Source organism: Phalaenopsis equestris, unplaced genomic scaffold (assembly GCF_001263595.1).
Source record: "Phalaenopsis equestris unplaced genomic scaffold, ASM126359v1 Scaffold000054, whole genome shotgun sequence".
NCBI lineage: Eukaryota > Viridiplantae > Streptophyta > Magnoliopsida > Asparagales > Orchidaceae > Phalaenopsis > Phalaenopsis equestris.
This window is the reverse complement of record NW_018164496.1, coordinates 1194984-1219827: the sequence shown is the minus strand read 5'-3', so window position 1 is coordinate 1219827 and position 24844 is coordinate 1194984. Positions and strand designations below refer to the sequence as shown.

The 24844-nt window shown below is 32.5% G+C and overlaps 2 protein-coding genes and 1 long non-coding RNA gene across 4 annotated transcripts in view; 1 reads left to right on the top strand and 2 right to left on the bottom strand.

Annotated features, from left to right (window-relative positions):
- The window catches only part of LOC110019221 (serine-threonine kinase receptor-associated protein-like), a 96330-nt gene that overhangs the window by 36144 nt on the left and 35342 nt on the right, over positions 1-24844 (top strand). The window lies entirely within an intron of this gene.
- Positions 736-12570, bottom strand: LOC110019222 (armadillo repeat-containing protein 7). Of its 2 annotated transcripts, none has more exons than XM_020716805.1 (6): positions 12418-12570; positions 9722-9758; positions 8745-8818; positions 8312-8405; positions 2534-2616; positions 736-1017 (listed from the first exon to the last, which is right to left on the bottom strand). In XM_020716805.1, exons 1-6 carry the CDS (start codon positions 12487-12489, stop codon positions 847-849), a joined length of 531 nt encoding a protein of 176 aa, XP_020572464.1. In that variant the 5' UTR covers positions 12490-12570; the 3' UTR covers positions 736-846. The 2 variants fall into 2 exon arrangements, with proteins under 2 accessions (XP_020572464.1, XP_020572465.1); XM_020716806.1 differs by having other exon boundaries at positions 12444-12570.
- On the bottom strand, positions 18619-24342 carry LOC110019224. Its single transcript, XR_002293437.1, has 3 exons — positions 24260-24342; positions 24047-24150; positions 18619-18668 (listed from the first exon to the last, which is right to left on the bottom strand). It is a non-coding gene; the product is annotated as an uncharacterized LOC110019224 (long non-coding RNA).

Genomic DNA, 24844 nt, shown 5'->3' with positions numbered 1-24844 from the left:
AAGAATATATTATATTAGTAATTTAATAAACCAAAGTTCACCTTGGTATTTCTTATTTTTAACATCTCTCACATATTTAACTTTTATTTTTGATTTTTGAGAAAACATGATAATCATTTTTTTTTTTAAATATTTATCATTCTATTTGAAATAATAAAATATTAAATTTGTGTTATAAATATTTTACTAAGATAAGAAAATGGTAATTTGTATTTTTCTTTTTATTTCTATTCCAGAGTTCTTATGTGTTCTCACACCCTTGCTTAAGAGCACATACAAGAGAAGGAAAATGCCCGCAATTAGCTACTTCATTTTCATTTATGAACTGAATAATAATAAAAGTAATAAAAATACAAGTCCTACCGAGATAAAAACAAGATTTAGAACCTAAGAAAAAATAATAGTAATAATTTGAACGAACAAAATGCAAACAAGTACTAGACTCAAATCTTGAAAATCATGTCCAAATACCATTATTTTAGCTTTTTAGAAGTGAGAAATACATTTTTATGCATACGTTTAAAACACCAAAAATGCTATGCATGTAAGTATGAAAGTTCAAGGGTGAGATATGTAAATACAAAAGAATTGTGTGCTAGGTATGTAAATTTCCTAAATGTATTTACATATCTCACATCTAAATTTCAATTTTTACATATATGTCCCGTTACCTATGCATAAAAAGTTGTATTTCACATTTTAAAATTAAAACAGTGGTATTTTTTTTATGTGATATGAATGATTTGGTTGGTAGAAATGTAAAAATCAAAAGTATAGGTGTTAGACATGTAAATATTTATGTGAAGAATTAACATGATAGTTGCATACTAAAACTTTGTAAAAATTTCACTGGTTGACATGTTTTTCAAGAAAAACCTTGGCCAGGTTGCTGAAACTAACACTAACAGCTTCTGCTGCAGCATATCTCCTCATGATTTCAACTACTTCTGGCTTCAATATCTCTTCCTTGGTTTGTGAATTGCAGAGGTAATACAGTGCTCCTATGCCATAATTCACCTGCAATCAAAAGCTGCATTAAATTGTATACAAAAAAGAGGGAACATTTACATAAATACCACCCAAAACTTTCATATCACATCAATAATACGAACATTTTAACTTCTAAAAAGTGAAATGCGCACGCATAGGTAAGATGTCATGTATGTAAAAATTGAGGTTTAGGTGTTAACGTATATAAATACACAGGAATTGAATGATATATATGTAAATCTTTTGTAAAAATGGAAAAAAAAAAAGAGGAAGAAGCAATAAAATAGACGGTGCAAGGTTTCTAATTATAAAAAGGAATATTTACATGCAGATCGCTCAATTCTTATGTATTTACACATCTAACACTGAAAATTCAATTTTGACATATACATTCACTTTACCTATTCATCAAAAGATGTATTTCACTTTTTAAAAGTTAAAATAGTGATATTTTTTAAATGAGGTGAAAGATTTAGGCGGTATAAATGTAAAAAACTGAAACTTTGCTATTAGACATGTAAGGAATTGGAAAGATGTATTTCCCTTTTTAAAAGTTAAAATAGTGATAATTTTTAAATGAGGTGAAAGATTTAGGCGGAATAAATGTAAAAAAACTTAAATTTTGCTATTAGACATGTAAGGAATTGGGTGGTATGCATGTAAATGTCCCTTATAAAAACAGTGCCAGGACAAGTTGAGCTGTTCTTGTCTACTAAATTCAAAATTTCTATCTATTTAACATTCAAATTTTATAAAATATGTGATTGTTTTATCTAACACTTTCTCATTTGAGTAAAACAGAAGCTAATATTGATAGATTTTTTTTTCTTTCTGCCCCTCCTCGTATGAAGAATGTAAAATCTTTTATCCACTATAGAATCTAAGGATCTGTTTGGGGCAGTTGCAGCTTATTGAATAATCTGCTGATAAACTGATTAAAAATAATCTGTCGATAAGCTAGGTGTGGTGACTATTACAAAATTTTATTTTTTTTTAAAAGCCGAACTGCGATTAAAAAGCTACCACCGCACCTAGATATATGCAGTGTGTAAACATTGTTTTCAGCATTTTGAAAACACACAAGCTGTCAAAACGTAGTTAACCCAAACAGGCTAGATGCGTTTTCAAAACGTCACCGCACCAAATAAACTGTCTCAAACGGACCCTAGCACTCTGAAATCTCTCGACAGAAAAACTGATATACTATATTCTTTAATTTCTTAATGATATTGGCATACAACAAAAAGGGAAATTTACATACATAACACACAATTCTTATGTATTTACACATCTAACACCCAAAGTCTGATATTTACACATAACACCTCGGTGTCATAAACCTATGCATGAAAATATGTATTTCACTTTTAAAAAGATAGTAACGATGGCATATTTTATGCAATGTTAAGGAATTGAGTGGTATGCATGTAAATATGAATATTCCGTTGTTAGGTACACAACGACATGAGAATTGTGTGGTATATGTGTAAATGCCCCCCAAAAAAAATTTCAGTTCTTCTATGTCTCAAGTCAAGTGGCTTACTGTGTTTCTTACAGGGCTGGTTAAGCACTGTATAACCAAAGGAATCCCACCACACTGAACTATAATGGCAGCATTTGCAGGATCTGCAGGCAGTAGAAACCAGTGTAGAGCAAGTAGTACAGTTAATAAATTGCAATTAATCAATTTTTAAGGAAGTAAGTGGTGGCGCAGCTGCAAAACAGAGAAATGAGGAAGCAGGGAATGGAGAATCAGAGCTATACTTCCATAATCATTAACAAGAAAAAAGGTACCTACCTGAACGGTTACAGCAAATATACATGTATAGGTGCCTCTACTATCAGCACTAGCGTACATACGTATAATAAGAATAAAGCTAAACACAAATAAAAGTCTAATATTCAGTATTAATTAGTAATAAAATAATAGTAAGGAAGTAGCAGCTGCTGCTTATAAGAAGATTCACTGCATTAGTTCCCCTCTGATTCAGAAGAACTCGACTCGAGTTCAGTGATTTGCACACATCCATCATCCGGTGGGTGATACTTATATAAATCAGCTACATTGTGGAAGAGATGTTGAAATCAAGAGGAAGTGTCACCACATACACATTATCGTTAATCTTTGTTTCAATAAGAAATGGCCAAAATTTTTCGTGGTTTTAGCTTTAGAGTATGTGCCTATAGGGAATCATTCCTTACGGAGTTGAATCATCACTAAATCCCCAACATTAAAAACCTTTCTTCTGCGATGTTCATCCACTTGTTGCTTGTACTTCACATTGACCTCGATAATTTTATGTTTCACGTTGCATAACATTTCATCAAAGTCACTCGCCATTTTAATCGCTTCAAAACTTTTCTGTTTGGGAATTACAGCGATATCAATTGTATGATTTGGTTCTTTAGTATACACAATACTGAAGGGCGTCTTTCCTATAGTTATATTTGTCGCAGCATCATAAGCATATTTAGCTTGACCCAAGACATCGTCCCATTGCTTTAGAAGCTCGCCTGCAAACATTGAAGTGTATTACCTAACGAATGGTTTACAACTTCAGTTTGTCCGTCAAATTTAGGAAGATAGACTGAACTAAATTTAGGTTCAGTTTGTAGTCTTTTCCACAATTCACGCCATAAAAACTAAGAAATTTGACATCACGATCTGAAGTGATGCTCCTTGGAATGCCATGTAGACAAACTATTTCCTTAAAGAAAATTTTGCGATGTTGATTACACAAATGACTTCTTGCAGACGATAAAATGGGCCATTTTTGATAAACGGCCAACCACCACCACAACAGAATCAAGACCACGTTTAGTTTTTGGAAGACCTAAAACAAAGTTTAAACTAAGATCTTCCCAAATTGAATCTAGAACCGGTAATGGAGTATACAGGCCAGTGTTCTAAGTGACACCCTTAAAGGGAAGACAAACTTGGCACTTCTCAACAAAGCAACCAACATCTCGACAAAGTCGGCGCCAACAGAATCTAGCTTTGAAGAAGAGCTAGCGCCTTGTCTCTTCTCACATGAGCGGCTTACCCTCCACTACGCAATGCTTGAATGATTTGATGCCGGAGGGATGTATTTGGAATACAAGGTTGGTTGCCTTTGAAGAGGAGGAATCCTCGTTAAATGGAATAATCACCAGCTATCCTATGGTTAATGCATTGTGACCATGGAATTGAAATCCTAATCATCCGCATACTGCTATCAAAGTGTTTACATGCCTGTGATTAGTGATTGGATAACAATTAGAAAACTCGAACTTCGGCTCAGAGCGTCTGCAACCCGATTGCTATGGCCGGATATGTGTTTTAGTATAAAACTAAACTTCTAGATAAATACAATCCATCTCAGTGCATCTGATTTAGATTCTTTTGAGTTTGTAAAAATTATAATGATTAATGGTTGCTAAAAAGTATAAACTCATGTGAAATTAAATAATGCTCCCATTGTTTGAGTGCCTGAACCACAACATACAATTCTTGCTCATATGTAGACCACTTCTGTCGCGGATTCTCACTGAAAAATTCGATAGAACGATTTTCTTGAGATAGAACTGCTCCTATCACTATAGCAGAAGCATCTATTTCCACTTGGAAAGGTTTATCAAAGTTTAGCATCGCTAGAACTAGCGTAGAACTTGAGTGTTGTTTAACGATAGCACAACTGGACTGTTGCTCATCACCCTAGACAGATAATTTATGCTTCAAACAGTCTTGTAATCAGAGCCACAATGACACTGAAATTTCAAATGAATATGTGATAGTAATTAGCGAGTCCATGAAAGCTTCGTACTTCATTAAAATTTGTTGTCATGGACCATGAATTGATAGCCTCCACCTTTCTCGGATAAGTATTAACGCTCTGTTTAGACAAAGCAAAACTCAAAAGCTGCACCACTTCTATCGCAAATTCGCTTGGGAAGATTCAGAAAAAGCTTGTGATCACATTAAAATCAATTTTAAGTGGTGTAAATGAGCATCCAAAGAAGGGCTATATACATGAATATCATCAAGATATACCACACAAAAATATCCAAGTAAAGGTTTAAGTACCTCATGCATCAATCTAATGAATGTGTTTGGTGCATTACATAGGCCAAATGGCATGACTCGCCATTCATATAGGCATTCTCAGGCTTTGAATGCAGTTTTCCATTCATCTCCTTCACGAATTCTAATTTGATGATAACCACTATGAAGATCTAATATTGAAAAATAATTGGCTCCACCCTATCTATTGAGAAGCTCATCTAGTAGCGGTATGGGAAAACAGAACTTCACTGTAATTTTGTTAATTGGTCTGCTATCAATACACATTCGCCATGAACCATTTTTTTTTGGAATGATGAAAGTCGGGACAACACAATGACTAAGACTATGCCAAATGAATTGTTTTCACAGCAAGTCTTCAACGATCTCTTGTAAGAATTGACGTTCCTTTGGATTCATCTATAGTGAGGTTGATTAGGTACTGTAGATCCTAGAAAAAAATCTATTTGATGTTGAATGAAGCGTAGAGGAGGGAGTTGGTTAGGCAAGTCAGCCAGCCACATTTCTGTGAATTGACATAGTAATTTTGTCACTTTTTCTGGCATTTTCGCATTGCGGCTGTTTGATTCAGCCACCAGAATAGCAAATATGCAATTCTCACTTTTATAAGCTGCTAGTAATTGGAAGCAATATAAGCTTAATTTTTTTGGGTGCTTGCTTTTTCCATAGGATGTGTAGACAGTAGTCTAATTTTTTTTTTCATTCCAGTCAATGGAATACGCATTGGCTCGTCAATCATGCAAAGCTCCCACATCGAATTGCCATGGACTTCCCAAAATGAGATGCATAAATCCATTTCTAAAACATCACATAAAACTTCGCAAATAAAATTCTTTCCAATGGAAAAATTTACCTTGCACTTGTCCGTCACAAGAACCTCAACCCCCTTTTTAATCCAACCGATCATGTAAGGGTCTGGATGTTTAAATGTTTTAAGTTCGAGTGTTTTGACTACCTTAGCCACAATGATATTTTCAGTGCATTTGTTATCTACCAACAACTCACATACTTTACCATTAATGGTACGAGTGCGAAAGATTGCATTTCTTTAGGATTTCACAGGGTGTTAAAGCGATAAAAAATTTTCTCTACGCATGAAAGAGATTCCCCATCATCTCTAGGCACATCTTCACATTCCTCATTGGAGAATGGAAATTTACGTGACGACTCTTCAATGGTTTCTCCCTCAACCAATTGCATTTATCTCCGATTACGACATTCAATGGTATGGTGCCCAGGTTGAAGTTATCAAAACCGCTTAGATGGTCCAGGTTTATTGCATATAGTTAGGATTATGGGTTTGTTTGATAGCAGCTTTCGGTTCATTAGATCCTGAGAGGTTGTTAGTGTTTCGTGACTGAAGGGGGCTCGACTTCACAATGTTAGATCCTGTCTTCGTTGTTTCAACCAGTAGTTCACTAAAATTCCTTCTCAGTGCCGAAGATTTGTTTGAACAATTGAGTTGTAGCTCGGCCTTATACGCTAAATTAATAGCTTTAAATAATGACTATATCAAATTTATTTCTAGGTTGTCCTGCATGGCATCTTTAAGCCCTCCCGCATATCGAGCAACCATTTGTTATTTTGATTCATTTAAATTGCTTTGAGCACTCAATCTATAGAATTCCTCCGTGTAGTTGCTGACTGCTCGGTTTCCTTGGACACAACGCTGATATTGCAACATTTGTTCTTAATCAAATGGAAGAAAGTGGCTGCAGAGAAGCTGTTTCATCCTCACCCAGTTTTTCACATATCCTTTGCCTTCATGTCTCCTGGATTGCATCAGTTGTTGCCACCAAGCTCCAGCACCGCCCTTGAGTTTGCAAGCCACATACCTGACCTATTTTTCTGGAGGAATATCCATATAATCGAAAAAAGCCTCAACTGATTGTTCCCAGTTGAGATAGTCTTCAATGTGAAGGAGACCATCAAAAAAGGGTAAATCGATTTTTACCTTGAAGTCGCCGTAATCAGATGGAAAAAAGTGGACGTGAAGAAAATATTTCATCCTCACCCAGTTTTTCACATTTCCTTTACAGTCACGTCTTTTGGCAGTTTTTCACATTTCCTTTACCATCACGTCTCCTGGATTGCATCAGTTGTTGCCACCAAACTGCAACACCGCTCTTGAGTTTGCAAGCCAGATATCTGACCATTATTTCTGGAGGAATATCCATTTAATCTAAAAATTTCTCGACTGATTGTTCCCAGTCGGGATAGTCTTCAAAGTGAAGGTGATCATAAAAAAAGGGTAAATCGGTTTTTACCTTGAAGTCGGCGTAGCTGCAATCATGATAAGTTTGAAGATGACAAGCATTCTCCATCACGATAGACTCCTCCCATGATTCTAAATCTGAGATGTAACTCTGTCAACGAGGGTTTCACTCCTCGTCGGATTCAAGAAACTCAGAGAGCACCGGTAAATAGACTCATCGGGGATGCCTCAGAGTGTCATTAACTGCAGTAGATTCATCCATCAAAGGTATAGTTACTGAAACGATCGGTGTGGTTGCCGGTGGGATGAATCCGCTGAGAGTTCGATACTCTCGCCTAACCTCACCAACAAATTGTTTAAAATCCATGAACGCTGATGAATCCATTTGGTAAGGGAAACTTGAGTTTCGTAAAGAATTTTTCAGCGCCGATCGTCGTCGCTGGCCCGTAGTTTCCCACCATCCGTTATAATGCCTGCTCTGATACCAATTAGAGCAGCTGCAAAACAAAGAGACGAGGAAACAGGGAATAGAGAACTAGGAGCTATACTTCCATAATCATTAACAAGTAAAAAAGGTGTTTACCAAAATGGTTACAGCAGATATATATGTTTAGGTGCCTCCACTATTAGCACTACCGTACATATGTATAATAAGAATAAAGCTAAACACAAATAAAGGTCTAATATTCAGTATTAATTAGTAATAATACTAGTAAGGAAGTATAAGATATAGCAGCTGCTGTTTATAAGAGGATTCACTGCATCAAATAGCAACATAGATTTGCATCATACTTCACAATTCCAAAGAATTTACATATCTAGCACATAAAGTTTGATATTTATATCTATAATATTTCAACCATGCAAGAGAGGATGTATTTCACTTCAAAGAAGATAGAAACAGTAGTATTTTTTATGTGATATCAACCATTCGTGTTTTATGCAAATATATAAGAATTATATGGCATGTATGTAAACGCACCTATAACTTTTGCATTCTAAATAACAGAATTATAACTGGATTTGAATAGGTTCAAGAAAATTACCAACACATGAATTACATATCCCACCCACACCAAATTCGATGAGCCTTTCATTTTCCTCTGTAATGCAATCCAGAAATAGCTCCAGAACATTAAGCTGCTCATTTAAGAATACTCAGGTTTTTTTATTTTAATTATAAATTAAGAAATGCAAATTATTTTTAAGAAAAATTTATGTAAGTACAGCACAATTCTTATGAATTTACATATCTACACCTAAAATTTAATATTTACATTTATTACATCTTGGTGCTATAAACCTGTTCATAAAACATGCATTTGACTTTTAAAAAGTTAGTAAAGTGGTATTTTTTATGTCATGTTAAATATTTGAGTGTTATGAATGTGAATATTCCAGTATAGGTGTTAGATATGTAAATACATAAGAATTATGTGGGTGGTAAGTATGTAAATGACCCTATTTTAAAAATCATACCTGTCGAAGAAAAGAATAGTTGTAAGGATCATATGCAAAGTTAGCCAAATGAGCTACAACCTTCTCTTTTGATTCTGCAACATAACAAAATTTATAAATCAGTCCACTTATCCACTCAGATTAATGCTAACATCCAAGATATTGAGGAAGCTGAAGAGCGAATCAAATGTACTTCCAATATATCAAAATAGAGCCATTTACATTCTTATACATGCACATATCTAACATTTGAACTTCACTTTTTACATTTGTAACACCCGATTCTTTCATATCATATAAAAAATCCTGCTATTTTAACTTTCAAAAAGTGAAATACATCTTTTCATGCATCGACAAGGTGGCTTTTGTGTAAAATAAGAACCATGTAAATTCATAACTGCGAAAAATTACTAGTTATTTCCTTCATAAATTTTAAAAGTATTTTGCTTTCAGGTAAATTTAACAAAATGGCAGTATAGGCTGTCACTGACATTCACCTCCACGTTAAAAAGTAATAAGCACACTTGTCAGGTTATTGCTAATAAAAACAAGAAATAAATAGCATAATACAAATCACACAATGAAATGTTAAATAATTGACCATAAGCATAAGTGTCCAAGAAGAAATTAAAAATAATGAAATCCATAAAATTTTCCGTAAACTATTGTATTACATGATGATTTATGATCTTCTATGTCATGAAATATATAAAAAAAGGAAGATTTACATTGATGCCACTTAATTCTTATGTATTTACATACATAACCCCCTGAGCTTTAATTTTTACATATATGCCAGCCTACCTATGCATGAAAAGATGTACTTGACATTTTAAAAGTTGAAATAGTGGCATTTTTTATGTGATGGGAAAGATTAGAGCGGTATAAATGTAAAAAGTAAAGTTTATATGTTATATATGTAAATACATAGGAATTGAGTGGAATATTCCCCCGCGCTTAGAAAACAAAAGATGATAAGGATAAGTGACGCAAAGAACCTTCATTTGTTTCAGTTTGAAATTGAGTAACAAGCTCCTGCAAAAAGAGTAAAAAACAGATAATAAGACTGAATAGTTCAATTTTTGAAACATGAAGAAGCATGAAGAGCACACCATACCGTGAGTCCATGAATCCGTTAATAACTCCTAAATTTTAAGGGGGAATTTACATACATAGCACACAATTCTTATGATTTGCAAATCTCATGCCTAAACTTTCTAATTTACACACATCACTGAAATCTTTAATATCACATCAAAACGATATTATTATCACTTTTTAAAAGTGAAATACATCTTTTCATACATATTATTAAAGCACTGAAGTGTTATGTATACAAATTTGAAATTTTAGGGGTGAAAAATGTAAATACATAAGAATTGTGTGCTACGTACGTAAATTCACAGATTTTAATTGAGACAAAATAGTAAAACTTAATAATTCTACAGCTTCAGAAAACATTTAAAATTCAACATTTACATACATTAATTTAACTTCATAACAATTTGTCAATTATTCAGAAGCCTAAAATACATGAGAATCTTTTCTCAACATTCTTATATCAAGCCAATTAGCCTTTAAAGATTTAACAGAGAAGTAAGTGCAATGAAAATAAAATAGTAAAAATTTACTGGTAAAAACATGTTAATTTTTAAAATTTATAGCTTCAGACCACCGTTTGAAGTACAACATAGAGACAAGGTCCATTTTCCCTCGCCGCTTTCGGTTCCTGCTGGCTCTACCCTTTTCTTTTCCCTCGCACACAACTCTACTCTAGGCATCAAAAACTTCATCAATTTATGTGCATGCTAGAATATTCATAACGATAGAGAGAAGTTTTATGTTCTTAGTGCTTAGCCATTTCTTTCAAAGATCAGGACACTCCATCAAATGATCTAAATTGATCACATTTGATCATAATATATGTTTGGGCATCTCAATGCTACATGTAAACTAAAAACTAGACGCCCTTGGATTCGATATATTCGTCCCATTAAAAAAAAAAAAAAAATCTGCAAATAAGCAAACAATATATGGAGAACATTTAACCCATCAAATGGCAGGAAATTTACATATTTCTAAGTGTTAAATTTAGGCCCAATTAGACTAAGATCAAGATATTTTTTATATTGTTGGGTTTATCTCACCAAACAACACTTTTTTTAACTAGAATATTATTGAAAATAAAGTTCAAATAATCTTTAGATCCAATACTTCAAAGTTTTTGGCCCAAGTACTTGTGTGCTTAGACATCTAAGAAAATCCACAATTTATCATTTGAATGTTTTGGCAACATATTAGATGTAGAGCAACAAAAACTAGAAGCATAAAAATACTTTCGGCTTTGAAAAAATTTGGATGTAAAATCACAAATTCGGTAGAATCCCCAAACTATAACCCTAACATGGATGCCAATCTAGACCTCACCTCAGGGCCATCACAAAAGCTATTCTATCTTGAGAGCGGTATCCTCAAAAAACTATATAATGTTATCGATTAAGCATGCCGACCACTCAAACCGACATTTTAACAACTTGACCCACCTTCAAAAAAGGTAATCATTTGAATCTATATCATTATTGAATATCACAATACATGTGAAATCTCAACACATAAGAAATATAATAAAGGCTATGAGGCCATAAAGATCACAATATATTATAGAGCCACTTACATGCATGCCGCCCAAATCATTTGTATTTACATAGCTAACGCCTAAACTTCCATAGCACATAAAAAATACCACCATTTTAACTCTTAAAAAGTGAAATACACCGTTTCATAATTAGGTGAGGTGGCATGTATGTAAAAATTTAAGTTTAGATGTTAGATACGTAAATACATAAGAATTGAGTGGAATGAATGTAAATCTTCCTATATTATCTTATTATAAAGAAGATTAAATTTGATCCTCTTTTGCGACGAATCTCAAGCAGTATCCATGATGCTTTTGGTTATTCAACTCCATATTCTCTCAAGTTAACTCTACCGCATTTCATTACTATTAAGCAATTATATCATCTATCACTCTCTCGATCATATTATACTTAGTTGATTACCTTTTCTTCGGAAAACCCTAAATAAATCATGTTCTCTAACACTCGTTACGAGTAAGATGAAGAACGACATTTTTCCATTTACACCAAGGACTACAAGTCCACAACCAACACTGCTAAATTCCTGCTCCAAACATTATGTATTATAATATATAACACCAAAATTTTGGCTTTTATATTTTGACCATCCAAATGTTTCATATCACATAAAAAATACCATTATTTTAAGTTTGAAAATGTGAAATGCGCCTTCTCATTGATATGTAAGAAGGCATATATGTAAACATTTAATTTTAGGTGTTAGATATGTAAATAGATAAGCATTGTTGTCAAAGGAACATTCAGGTAGCCCATGAAAAGGTCTATCAATAAAACTGGTTCATTCCTTCTACAAGCTTGCTTTCTCCACCATATTCTTACCTAAATCTTGCTGAGTTTTTCAATTTACATCCCCATAAATGATTGGGTACCAAAAATACAAATCAAAGTCGATCATCAACATGGAAAATATAGAGAAAAAGATGAATTATTTCTGAAGAGAAAGTAACCCATAAAAAAAAATAAATAAATAAAGGATTCATCAGGGCGGTTCGAGGAAAACCCTAAAATCAGGGAGTTTATTGGTATGAAATTATTACTTGAAGATATTGGGCTCTGGGAGTACCGTACTTTCCTGTCCGCTCCACCTGCCGCTGATCATTGGTAAACATTGCACGCAAAAACCCTAAAAACAGAAACCCTAGCAGTTGAAGGTGGCGGGACGTCGGCTCGGTTTTGTGGCGGGAGAGAGGAAGGGGAAGATGTTTTGTGCCTTCAATTTTATTTTATTTAAGTTAATTATCAGCTTAATCATAACAAAATAAATTTATATGTAATTACTTAATTATTTAAGTTCATTTAAATAATTTAATAAATAACTCTTTGATTATTAATTAATGAGTGCTAAATTATGATTAAGTATATTAGTTTAATAAAATTACTATTATTGATTAATTAGTTCAAAAAATATTTAATTATCAATTGTATGGTTACAAATAAATAATTTAATTTAATATGCTTAATAATTATATCATTATTATGCAATATTAAGTTTTTTAACTCCTAAAGACATTTATAAATCTTGTATTAGTTTGCTAAGTCGAAAATACATGTTTTTTATACACATTCTAACAATGGAAACTAATTTGTTGAATCAAACCCACCTATCGAAGTAGCCGAAACGAGCTCACTTGCCGAATTAGTTGAATTTTATCTCTTTATAGAGGTGACATAGCCCATTTATAGAGGGACAACTGTTATAGGTGGCAGCATAACCATCAATGATGCAAGTTCGTTCTTCTTTAAGAGCTCAACCTGAAATCCGCGTCATGGTATTTTCATCAGGACAGTTATTGTAATGCTCATGAAAATTTTAATAAGCAGCTACATAAAAGGGTCCAATTGCTCTAGTCTTAATTTCAAGTGTATTGTTCATTAACGAGTGTTATTTGCCAAATTTCATCATAATGAAACCAATAATTACAATAATACTCTATTGATTGACATGTGATCCAATATTTGTATATCTTACCCCATGTTTCATGTATAAACTACACGGTTTCCTCTTATATGTTGCAATATATTTGATGAAAAATGCATTTCTTTGCAAATTTATCCATTTGAGATTGAATGCAAGTCATTCATGATTACTCCCTTCTGAATATGAATGAGATGACTAATCTAAGGTAACATATGAAGCCAAACTCCTCATTTATTGTATTACATGATATCTTATACCTGAAAGATTTACATACATACCCCTTAACTTTTATGTATTTACATATACCACCTAAACTTCAATTCTTACGTTTATGCCAACTTACCTATGCATGAAAACGAGCATTTCATTCTTTTAGGTTAAAATAGTGGTATTTTTTATGTGATAATGAAATAATTGGGCGGTACATATAAAAGTAGTTTAGTTGTTAGAGATGTAAATATATAGGACTTGGGTGGTATGTATGTAAATGCCACTCTATATTTTATGACTTTATAAATATGTAAATTTTATGCCTTATATGTCTACTTATATGTATTTTTACATGTCAATAACATGCAAATTTTTTTTCTTCGTAGTTTTACATGTTTAAGACAACTTTCTATCTGTCTTACATTTCAGGCTGTCACTACAGTATTTGGGTACTACTTTCGCGTTGATTTCTAAAAAATTATGATTTATTAAAATGTATTAGAAAGCTTCGATCAAAAAATTATTTTTTAAAATATATATTTATAATTATCATCAAACACCGTAATTAAAAAAAAATAAAAAATTAGAATTGTGAGGAACCTTCATCTAGCAGGTTGACTTTTTAAAAACTATTTTAGTTGAATCAAAGAATGCGACCTGTGAAAAAAGTCAACACAAAAAAAGAAGTCAAACTACCAAAAGAAAATATTTTATAATTTACATAACACCGTCGACATCTAGAATAAAAATTTGGTCAATTGCAGTCAGTCTTAATTCTGATTCGAATGCAAATAATTGTTCACTTAAGCAAAATGAATAATTGCAAGAAAAACCCTGTTTATTAAAATAGTAATTGTTATTTTACATTTTAAGAACCAGTTGAGTAGGGCTGTCAAAATCACTCGTTGTTCGCGAACAGCTAGTGTTTGGCTCGTTCGCTAAGTTAACGAGCCGTTATTGGCTCTTGTTGTTCGTGTTCAGCTCGTTTTGACTCAAAATACTACTAATCAATTATATATATATAACTACAAGGCTGCAAAGATTTATAATCAATTAAAAGTATTAGTTAAGAAAACAGAATGAAAATTATTAAATTAGATTCAAATGATGTTTTAAATCTTGCCGCAATCATTAACATCTTATGACAACATGATTAGGGTTGTTAAAACGGATCTTTGTTCGTGAACGGCTCGTGTTCGGCTCGCTAAGCAAACGAGCCGAACACAAACACACTTTTTGAGGCTTAGTTCCTGTTTGGCTCTTTTACACCCCAACAATTGAGTTGCCTCAACATATTGTTTCCCCCTTGAGATTGATGCATTTGGCGATATTAAGTATGTTCAACTTTCCCTAAAAAAGTTTGGGAAATTTACATATATACCACTATTCTTATGTATATACAGATTAAACATTAAGAGTCTGTTTGGGGCAGTTGTAGCTTATTGAATAATATGCTGATAAGCTGATTAAAAATAATATGTCGGTAAGCTAGGTGCGGTGCGAAAACACTGCTTTCAGTGTTTTCAAAACGCAATTTACCAAAACAGGTTAAAACAGGTTAAATGCGTTTTCAAAACGTCACCGCACCAAATAAGCTATACACATCCAACACTAAATTTTACTTGTTACATTTATACCACCCAAAGTGAAATGCACGTTTTATAGAGAAAATGGTTTAAATTCTTCAATTGAATTAGAAAGCTTAATGGGAAGGTTTATTTGGGACTATTACAATTATTATTAAAATTAACTGTGAACTATTGTGGCAAAATTTTTTTTTTAATATTATTAAGAGTATTTTTTTATCATTTTAGAAGAAAAGTTGAATATAATATATGTTTTTTATTCTTATTTTTTATTTTATGTTGAATCCAAAGTGTCCAACATCATCTAATATCATTGAAAAGTTATAACTTAATCTTCTTAATTTTTTTTTGTGTAAGGTTTAATGAAATAGATAATGATAACTTTCAATATTATGTCTCCCATTGAATGTATGAACATTATTTTAAATCTCATAATACTCATGTGGGGTTTGTCTGTAACCATAATATGACCAATTTTGTGGAAGGTGTCATGGGCGATGGAAGGCACCATGCACTTGGGCTTGAGGAATATTTTGGCCAGCCCAATGTGGCCGACTAGCTGGAGGTACCCGGCTTGGGTGACCTGCACCCTGGCTGGCCCGACGAGTGCATGGTTGGCGGCACACTCCGACAACAGTGTTTCCTTTGGCTCGATGAAAACGGTAACATTTTCAGGCTATACAATTCTTTAATTTACCTACACACTACCAAATTCCCATGTATTCTAACGCCTAAACTTTACATTTTACGTTCATGCCATCTAAAATTTTTCATATCACATCAAAATATGATTATATTAAATTTGAAACTGCAAAATACACATTTTCGTATATAAAGAAGGTGGCAAATGTGTAAAAATTGAATTTTAGGTGTTATATATGCAAATAAATAGGAATTAAATGGTATGTTAGTAAATAAAGAATTTGTATATATCAAAATTCAATAGATAAGGGGTCAAGTGGGACATAAAAGGACATGTAAAATATCTTGGACTATTATTAAGAAGATTAAAATATTCATAATTTCTCTCTCTGGATCCTCTCTCTTTATCTATATCATTGTCATTTTTTCTAGCTAACATACAACTAATAAGAACAAAATATGTTCAACTAATCCATTTGTATGAAGATAAGTTGTTGGGTTGGTTTCATCATATAAGCAATAATGATTGCATCATTCAATCCCCCTTTAATTAGTGAACACTCCAATAACATACAAATAAAATAATCAATAAAAAAATAATATTTATTCTTATATTGTTGAATCTTGATTTGCTCGTGAATCAAACCCCAAGGGTTCGAACGTTAAAATGAGAGAGAGGCAGAGAGGGATGAACTGTACATCTTTTCTATTAGAATTTATTCATAAAATGATCTCTTTGTTTATGAGTGAGATGGTGCAATATGTGATATTACATTTTTGTCAATGTCTTAATGAAGGCTATACAAAATATTTTAGATATTTTACATGTAAGAGCTTATTGCTTGGCTGATCATATGACTTGGTCGGTTGTGCTTAGATAATTAGATAATCAATTGTATTAAAAACGGTTTCCATAATTGTTCACTCCTTATTGTAATTGTACAAAATACGTCTCTATAAATAACAGACAAAAATATGAACAAAAAGACTTTTACTAAATCTCTATATAAAAAACTCGTGGCTTGCTCTACTATCTTTCTCTCTTCCCTCCTTTTTTCAATTCTAAACTCTCAGGGCTTGTTCACAATGGATAATTAAGGATTCAACAACACTTTTCTTGCTTTCAAATTGTTTGACCATTTATCGATCAGCTCCTTCCATGCTCTCAATCGTTGTCCGATTTTTCACCCCCCTGTCGGCTGGTTTTTTCCTAAGGGATACCTGACTTGATTGACTCAATCTCTACTAGTCTCTAGTCCTCTTTTCCTGTCCAACTATGATATAACATTGTTCCGACTTTTTTGGCTCATCTTCCCTTTGGGTCAAACGCTCGATTAATACCTAAGTTCTGATCTATCCGTCTTTTGGGTTGGTTGACCTTGATCGGTGATTTGATCGGAACCAGATATCTCGATTCATTCTAATTAATAACATTGGAATATATATATAGACCAAAGATAGAGACAACATGACTGATTACATAGCCCAAAATTGTTTTAATAATACATTACTAATCGTCCTTTGATGGTGTTAATGAAAGGGACAATGGGGATACATATGTATATAATAGAAATTTACATACATGTCACATATGGCCCATCTAATCTTCAATTTATATATATAATCTAATGTCTGAAAAATTAAGCTGCACTTCATTTTTACAAATATTAAAAAAAAAAGTAAAATTTGAATATTAGATATGCAAATGTATAAAAGTTGGGTGGTATGTATGTAAAAGCTCTTTATTATTTAATGACTCTATCAAAACATAATTATAGATTTCTGAAATGTCATAATCAAAGATGAAAGGACGCAGACGCAGTCATGCAGATCTTCATTTGCTCGTCGATTTTATTTAATTAATTCAACCTGCTTCTATTTTTTTGGATCAATTAATCAACGTAAGAGTTGAAATACTTCCACGTTAAATATATATTAAGGTTAAGAAAATTATATATATATATATATATTATATTAATAAATTAAATAATAGACTAAACTAATATCATACGATTAATATCCTTAAATTTAGCTTTTTTTTATAATCTTTTCAATTATTGTGAATTATTTATTCTTAAATTTAGTGATCAAAATAAAACAATATGAGCACAAATAGCTACAAAATAATCATAAATAATTTACTTTTAAACTAATTTTAAATAAAACAGAAATAAATTAATCATATATATATATATATATATAAATATATAATTTAAAATTTTAAACATGACATTATTAAAATATGCAATGAGAAATGTATGTTAAATAATGCACACTCAATGCACGTGCTTTCTTTAATTATTAGAGCATTTGTTAGTTTTTAATTATTTCAAATTTATACTGAAATAAATGCCTCACCTAACCTAAAATCAGTCTAGCTTCTTATAAAAGTTCATGAATCTAAAATGTTTCAAGAACTCTAACAGAATTAAACCATGCAAACTTAAATTTAATCAAGTGTCATTTCATGAATGTTGGTTAAAAAAAAGGAAGATTTACATATACACCCTTCAATTCTTATGTATTTACACATAAAACACCTAAAGTTCAATTTTTACATACATATACATATATTGTATACATTTCTTTATATATATATACATATCTTTATATATATATATATATATACATACATATATAAAGATAAAGATATTTTATTAAATATTTAGTATAGATTTCTTTTTTATTATTACTTTTTTGGTAGCTGAGAATTATTGATAGAGGAAGGAATATTCCTCTCCTTAAGTGCAACCTAGCTTACTATGGAAAATACATGAGAATATAATTGGAATACATATATATATATATATATATATGCACTTATTAAATGTATATATATTCATATTATATTAAATTAATGCTTTGCAAAAAAAACAAAAACTGACCTGCTGAAATATCCTCCAATGTACAACAGCCTCATTTGCCATTGTTGCTGCAACCACAACCAAGAAGAGGAAGAATTGCAGTCACAGCCCCATAAGGTGCTAATGGTGTAAAAGCAAGACGACCAATGACAAGAAAATAAAAATTTGCAGCTCTTTTGAATTGTTCAAACAAAGACTTTGATAAAAATGTAGCCAGATTATAGTTTGTAGTTGACACATAGTTCAATCCATAGTTCAGATTATTAGCCTCCAAACAATCTGGATCATTTGCAAAAACAACCCTTTGAAAATTCCGGCGGTCCGATCTGAGATTGCTCATCCTGAAGAGAGAAGATTTTTCACAATTAAAGCTGAAAGCCTTGCTGAAATGAATTTTCCTCCTCCTTCCACAAGCCATCTACTTCTTCTCTCTTCTATCACCAATCTCTCAACTAACTCAGCTGACCTATATATTAGGAAACCGCCATCTACTTCTTCTCTCTTCTATCACCAATCTCTAACTCAGCTGACCTATATATTAGGAAGCACTAAATGATTCTAATTTCACTCTCTAACTCCTCTCTCTTCATCTTTCTCGCCTTTTCAGCAAATCTCAAACTCAAATCAGTCAAGTTGCAACCTTTCAGGGGTGATTGGCTGCAGGCAGGATTTAGCGTTTGCAGGATTTAGTAAATACAGATTTCTTAAATCCAACTCCTTGGATTTATTAAATCTGGACTTGAATTTATTAAATCCAGATTTAAGAGGAATCAAATCTGAAATTTTATAAATCCGGGGAGCTTGCATTGTTTTTTTTTTATGTTTGATTGGATTTCATAAATCCGGACGATATATTTTGTTAATAGGCGCCACGAAACACCCCCTTCTAAACAATTAAAAAGCTCTGCATAGGAAAATCGACCTTTTTCGCCAAATCTGAAGCTCAAAACCTCAAAGTTCCAATCTTTTTCATCAAATGTCAAATTCAAGGCAGAAAAAACATCACATCACATAATTTTTAAATGTAAAAAAAAATAGGGGTTAGATAAGTAAAAGCATAGGAATTGGGCGAGATGTTTGTAAGTGCCCAAAATAATAATTCATTCACATGTAGTATCTTACCTCTTCAAGAAAGGGATTGCTCATGACTCCTTTCTCAAGTCATTCAACTTTCATTTTTTTATTTATTTTGGCAGCCAAGGATTAATGATAGAAGAAAAAATATTCCTCTCCTTAAGTCTAAAGAATAATATAAGGCTTCCAAATTTATATAAGGCTTGTGGGGCTTTTTATGTGCATGAATCTCTCTCTCTCTCTCTCTCTATATATATATATATATATATATATGATGTCCTCATGTTTTTTTTTCAAATTATACACGATTAAAAACATTTTCATGAGCACGATTGACTCAATCTAATCTAAATTTGACATAGATTTTGATATTTAGTTTAATCATTTTTATATTATTATTCCTCCAATATTATTTATCAAAATATTATTGGTGTGACATTTTTATGATATAAGCGATCATAAATCAAACTAAGTTTTTGGCCGTATAATGAAAAATATAAGAATCGGATTGTGACCCGAATTCCATGATGGTCTTTTTCAAGGGCTCTTATTGTCAAGTGAGTGGAGATCTCCATTAGCTATGAATCATAATTGGGTTTCTAAGCTCAAGTGGAATCCTAAATAAATTTGAGAGATTTGAAAACTACATGCATAAATGTTGCATCATATATATGTAAGTGGCTTGTAATAATATTCGCTATAAATGTTATAATGTATAAAGCAAAGCACAAAGAAAAAACTCCAGGAAGTTAAATCCAAAAATCTTCCTCTTCCGTTAGGTTTTTAACCTAGATTCGGATTTATTAAATCCAATTATCATGTCGAATTAAAGGATTTAGCTTAGGAAGAACACCAGAGGAGTGGATTTAGCCTAACACGATAAATATTTAATGAATTTAACCTTAAATTGAGCCAAACATAAATTTGCATTTGGATTTAGTACATCCTATTTAACTTAAATTCTAGTTGAAGCCAAACACCCCCGGAATATTTAGAGATATTTGATGAATATGAAAATTATTAGATTTATTTAAAAATAAACATTCCTAGATGAATAAATTGATTTTCTTAACTCCACAATTTGAGAATCATTCAATAGAATTGATTAGATACCATGTGACTTTTTTTCAAAGTTTTAATATTCCTAGATGTATATTTTCTAAATTTATGTGAGTTCAAACCTTATGCTACATTCCAATTTGGAAGTATTTGGTTGCTCATGAATATTTTTTACCTCATTTTATCCATAAAAAAAAAAAGAAATAAACATTTTGGGAGGATTTTATGATATATAAAGTAAAGATTGTTTTCTAATTATACTCAAAACAAATAATAAATTTAACAAATTTATGATTTTTTAAGACAATCCAAAAAAAAATATTTTTAAAAGATTTACATATATACCGCTTGATTTTTATGAATTTACATGTTTAACGCCTCAAAAATGATATTTTCAATGTGAAATGAAAATTTTGAGTGGTATAAATATATAAAAATAAAGTTTAGGTGTTAGATATATAAATACATAGAAAATTGGTGGTGGTTACGGAGATGACCCAATATATTTTATTTGGGACCAGAAGGATAAGAGTAATCTAGAAAAAAAATAAAACGACAAAATTTAAATTTGTTTTTTGGAACTATAAATTTTACAATTTGCTTTCACGTTTAAATTACTAGTCTTCAGTAGGTGGAGGTGGGCTAACGTTAAGTCGCTACGTGGTAACCTATCATTGTATTCCTATAATGCCCTCCCCAAAAGCGAACAATCATTGGAATTGGTCAGGGCAGATAAGTCTTTTCAGTCCTTGCATAAACAAAAACGAAAAATATGAACGCCCGAAAGCGATCAGACAGTGCGGGGTCCACAACTGGACGTGTTAAATTGGTCGTTGGATGATAATGAATATAATATATATATATATATATATATATCTATATATATGTGTGTGTGTGTGTTTACAATAAATACATAAATTATTAAAAACACCAAACAGCGATTAATTTAAGTAATTAATAATTGATATATCACAAATTGCAAAAAAAAAATATCATTTTATGCAAATTATGAACATGCACTAATAATGATATATAGGAATAGAACACTTTCATATCTCATTTTTCATGTAAATAGATAGAACTTGGTGGTATGTATGTAAATGCTACCATTTCCCCTCCGTCCCGATGAATCAACCAGCTGCCACATTTTACTAAATCCATGTTACCGCAGTTTCTCTCTCCCGATTTGATTCTTTGTTTCAAGGAGACTTTTCTTGAGAGGAGAAGGGTGGCAAAGAAAGATGGATAGAGAGAGAAAATAGAGATAGAAGAGAAGTAAAACCAGACCTCTCGGAAGCTGTCAATGGCAACCGGATGTAAAACGTTATGTTTCCCGCCAGTTTCGCCCAGCATAATTCTGACCCTCTAGAAACTATCCTTGTTTCTCCATTTCTAATAAAGCTCTCCTTTTTTTTTCTTTCTTTAATCCCCAATCAAAATTATTTGTCTAATTTCTCATATTCCGCGTATTTCAAGGGGTCTCCCTGTGAAATTTCAATGGAATTATTGCATAAAAACTTCTCCTTTCCTAAGTCAATGGAGTTCGATTTCTATGTTTGAATGTTCAACGGGTAGCCGCCATCTCTTCTGAGGGTTTCAAAGACACCAACTCATTCTCTTCTTCTCCCAGCTTTTATAGCGGCTGGAGAGATCGAGAGATGTGAAGTTGTGGAATTTAGCTTTCTTTCTCTCTCTCCCTCTCTCCCTCTCTGTGCTGATCTTTTCTAATTTTTTATGTCTTCTGATGTTTTGTTTGGAGGAAGAAGACGATTAGGGTTGTTTTTTCTGTTCTGAAATTGAGATTTGGCGAAAAGGATTGGGAATTTGAGGTTTTGAGCTTAAGATTTGTTGAAAAAGGTTATTTTTTCTGTACAGAGCTTTTGAATTGTTGATAAAGTTTGCAACTTTACCGTTTTGGGTTTGGGATTTGCTGAAAAGACGAGAAAGAGGAAGAAAGAGACAGATAGGTCAGCTGAGGTTTTTGAGGGATTGGTGAGAGAAGAGAGGAGAAAGAGATGGCTGGTGGAAGGAGGAGGAGGATTCATCTGAGCAGGTTTTTCAGCTTTAATTGTGGAAAATCATCTCTTCAGGATGAGCAATCTCCGATTGGAGGTCCGGGATTTTCGAGGATGGTTTGTTTTTGCAAATGATCCAGATTTTTGCAAATGATCCAGATTGTTTGGAGGCTAATAATCTGAACTATGGATTGAATTATGTGTCAACCACAAAGTATAATCTGGCTACATTTTTACCAAAGTCTTTGTTTGAGCAATTCAGAAGAGTTGCAAATTTTTATTTTCTTGTTACTGGTTGTCTTGCTTTTACACCATTAGCACCTTATGGGGCAGTGAGTGCAATTCTTCCTCTTATTGTGGTGATTGGAGCAACTATGGCAAAGGAGGCTGTTGAGGATTGGAGGAGATTTCAGCAGGTTAGTCATTTTATGCAAAGTATTAATTGAAATATTTAATAGGACTGCTTTTTTCTTTACATAAGGCATCATTCATGAAATTTTATGAGGTAAATTTTAAACTTATAACTCTTGAGTTTGCCAAAGATATTAGCAAAGTAAGACCGAAGTAAGAGAGTTCCTTCAAGGGAAGAAAATGGATTCCAAACTTTTTTTTTTTTAAATCCTATTTTGGCTCAAGCCATGTTTATCGACCATGAATGCGTATATTTCAAATAGTTGGCTTATCCTGATTATCTATTTAATTATATGTTATTCTCTTCATAGAAAGTGTTCAATTATAGTGTTACTTTTTCATGAATCTGTTCAAAGAATATAGGCTTGGTTTGAAGCCATTTGTATTTTAGCTGTTCAAATTTATTTTCCAGATAATGGTGCTCCAAATGGAACTGCTTCTCCTCTAAGAAATTAATAAATTACTTTTCTGTTTCAAAATCTGATTTGTTTTGTTTTCTGAGATCAAATTTCTCAGAATTTTGATTTCTCTGTTTAATTATACTTTTCAATTCTACCCCCAATAAATTTTCTTTCTTCCAGGACACTGAGGTGAACAACCGAAGAGTTAAAGTTCATAGTCGAGACGGAACTTTCGAGCAAACAGAATGGAAGAAATTGAGGGTAGGAGACATAGTAAAGGTTGAAAAAGATGAATTCTTCCCTGCTGATATAATCCTGCTTTCTTCAAACTACGAAGAAGCGATTTGTTATGTGGAAACCATGAATCTTGATGGAGAAACAAATTTAAAAATGAAACAAGCTCTGGAAAGAACTTCAAATTTGAATGATGATTCCAATTTTCAAAACTTTAAAGCTAAAATAAGATGCGAAGATCCGAACGCTAACCTCTATACGTTTGTGGGAAGCATGGAATACCAAGACCAGCAACACTCCCTCTCGCCTCAACAGCTTCTTCTTCGTGACTCAAAGCTTCGGAACACAGATTTCATCTACGGCATAGTGATATTCACCGGCCATGACACGAAAGTGATGCAAAATGCCACCGATCCTCCGTCTAAAAGAAGCAAAATTGAAAGAAAAATGGATAAACTTATATACCTTTTATTGCTCTTCTTGGTCATAATTGCGGGCATTGGATCCATCTTCTTCGGCATCAAAACCCATGAAGATTTGAACAATGGGAAGATGAAACGATGGTATCTCCGACCGGATAACACCAAAGTTTTCTACGATCCAAAAAGATCAGCTCTTGCAGCCATTTTGCATTTTCTAACAGCACTGATGCTTTACAGTTACTTCATTCCAATATCTTTATATGTATCTATAGAAATAGTAAAAGTTTTGCAGACTATTTTTATAAACCAAGACATCAAAATGTATCACGAGGAATCGGATAAGCCGGCATATGCTCGTACCTCAAATCTGACAGAGGAATTAGGCCAAGTTGACACCATTCTTTCTGATAAAACAGGAACTTTAACAATGAATTCAATGGAGTTCATCAAATGCAGTATTGCTGGTACTGCTTATGGTCACGGAATCACCGAAGTAGAGAGAGCGATGGCGAAAAGACGGGGCTTGGATTTGATTTCTGAAGAAGAAAACGAAGAAGATGGTTTGGTTAACAAACCTGCAATAAAAGGATTCAACTTTATAGATGGAAGAGTTATGAATGGAAATTGG

Coding starts and splice junctions, on each gene's coding strand:
- LOC110019222 (XM_020716805.1), bottom strand. CDS start 12,489: ATGTTTACCAATGATCAGCGGCAGGTGGAGCGGACAGGAAAGTACGGT. Junction 8,819..9,721: donor TCAAACTGAAACAAATGAAG/GTTCTTTGCGTC, acceptor GTTATGTTGCAG/AATCAAAAGAGAAGGTTGTA. Junction 2,617..8,311: donor GATATGTAATTCATGTGTTG/GTAATTTTCTTG, acceptor TACTGCCTGCAG/ATCCTGCAAATGCTGCCATT.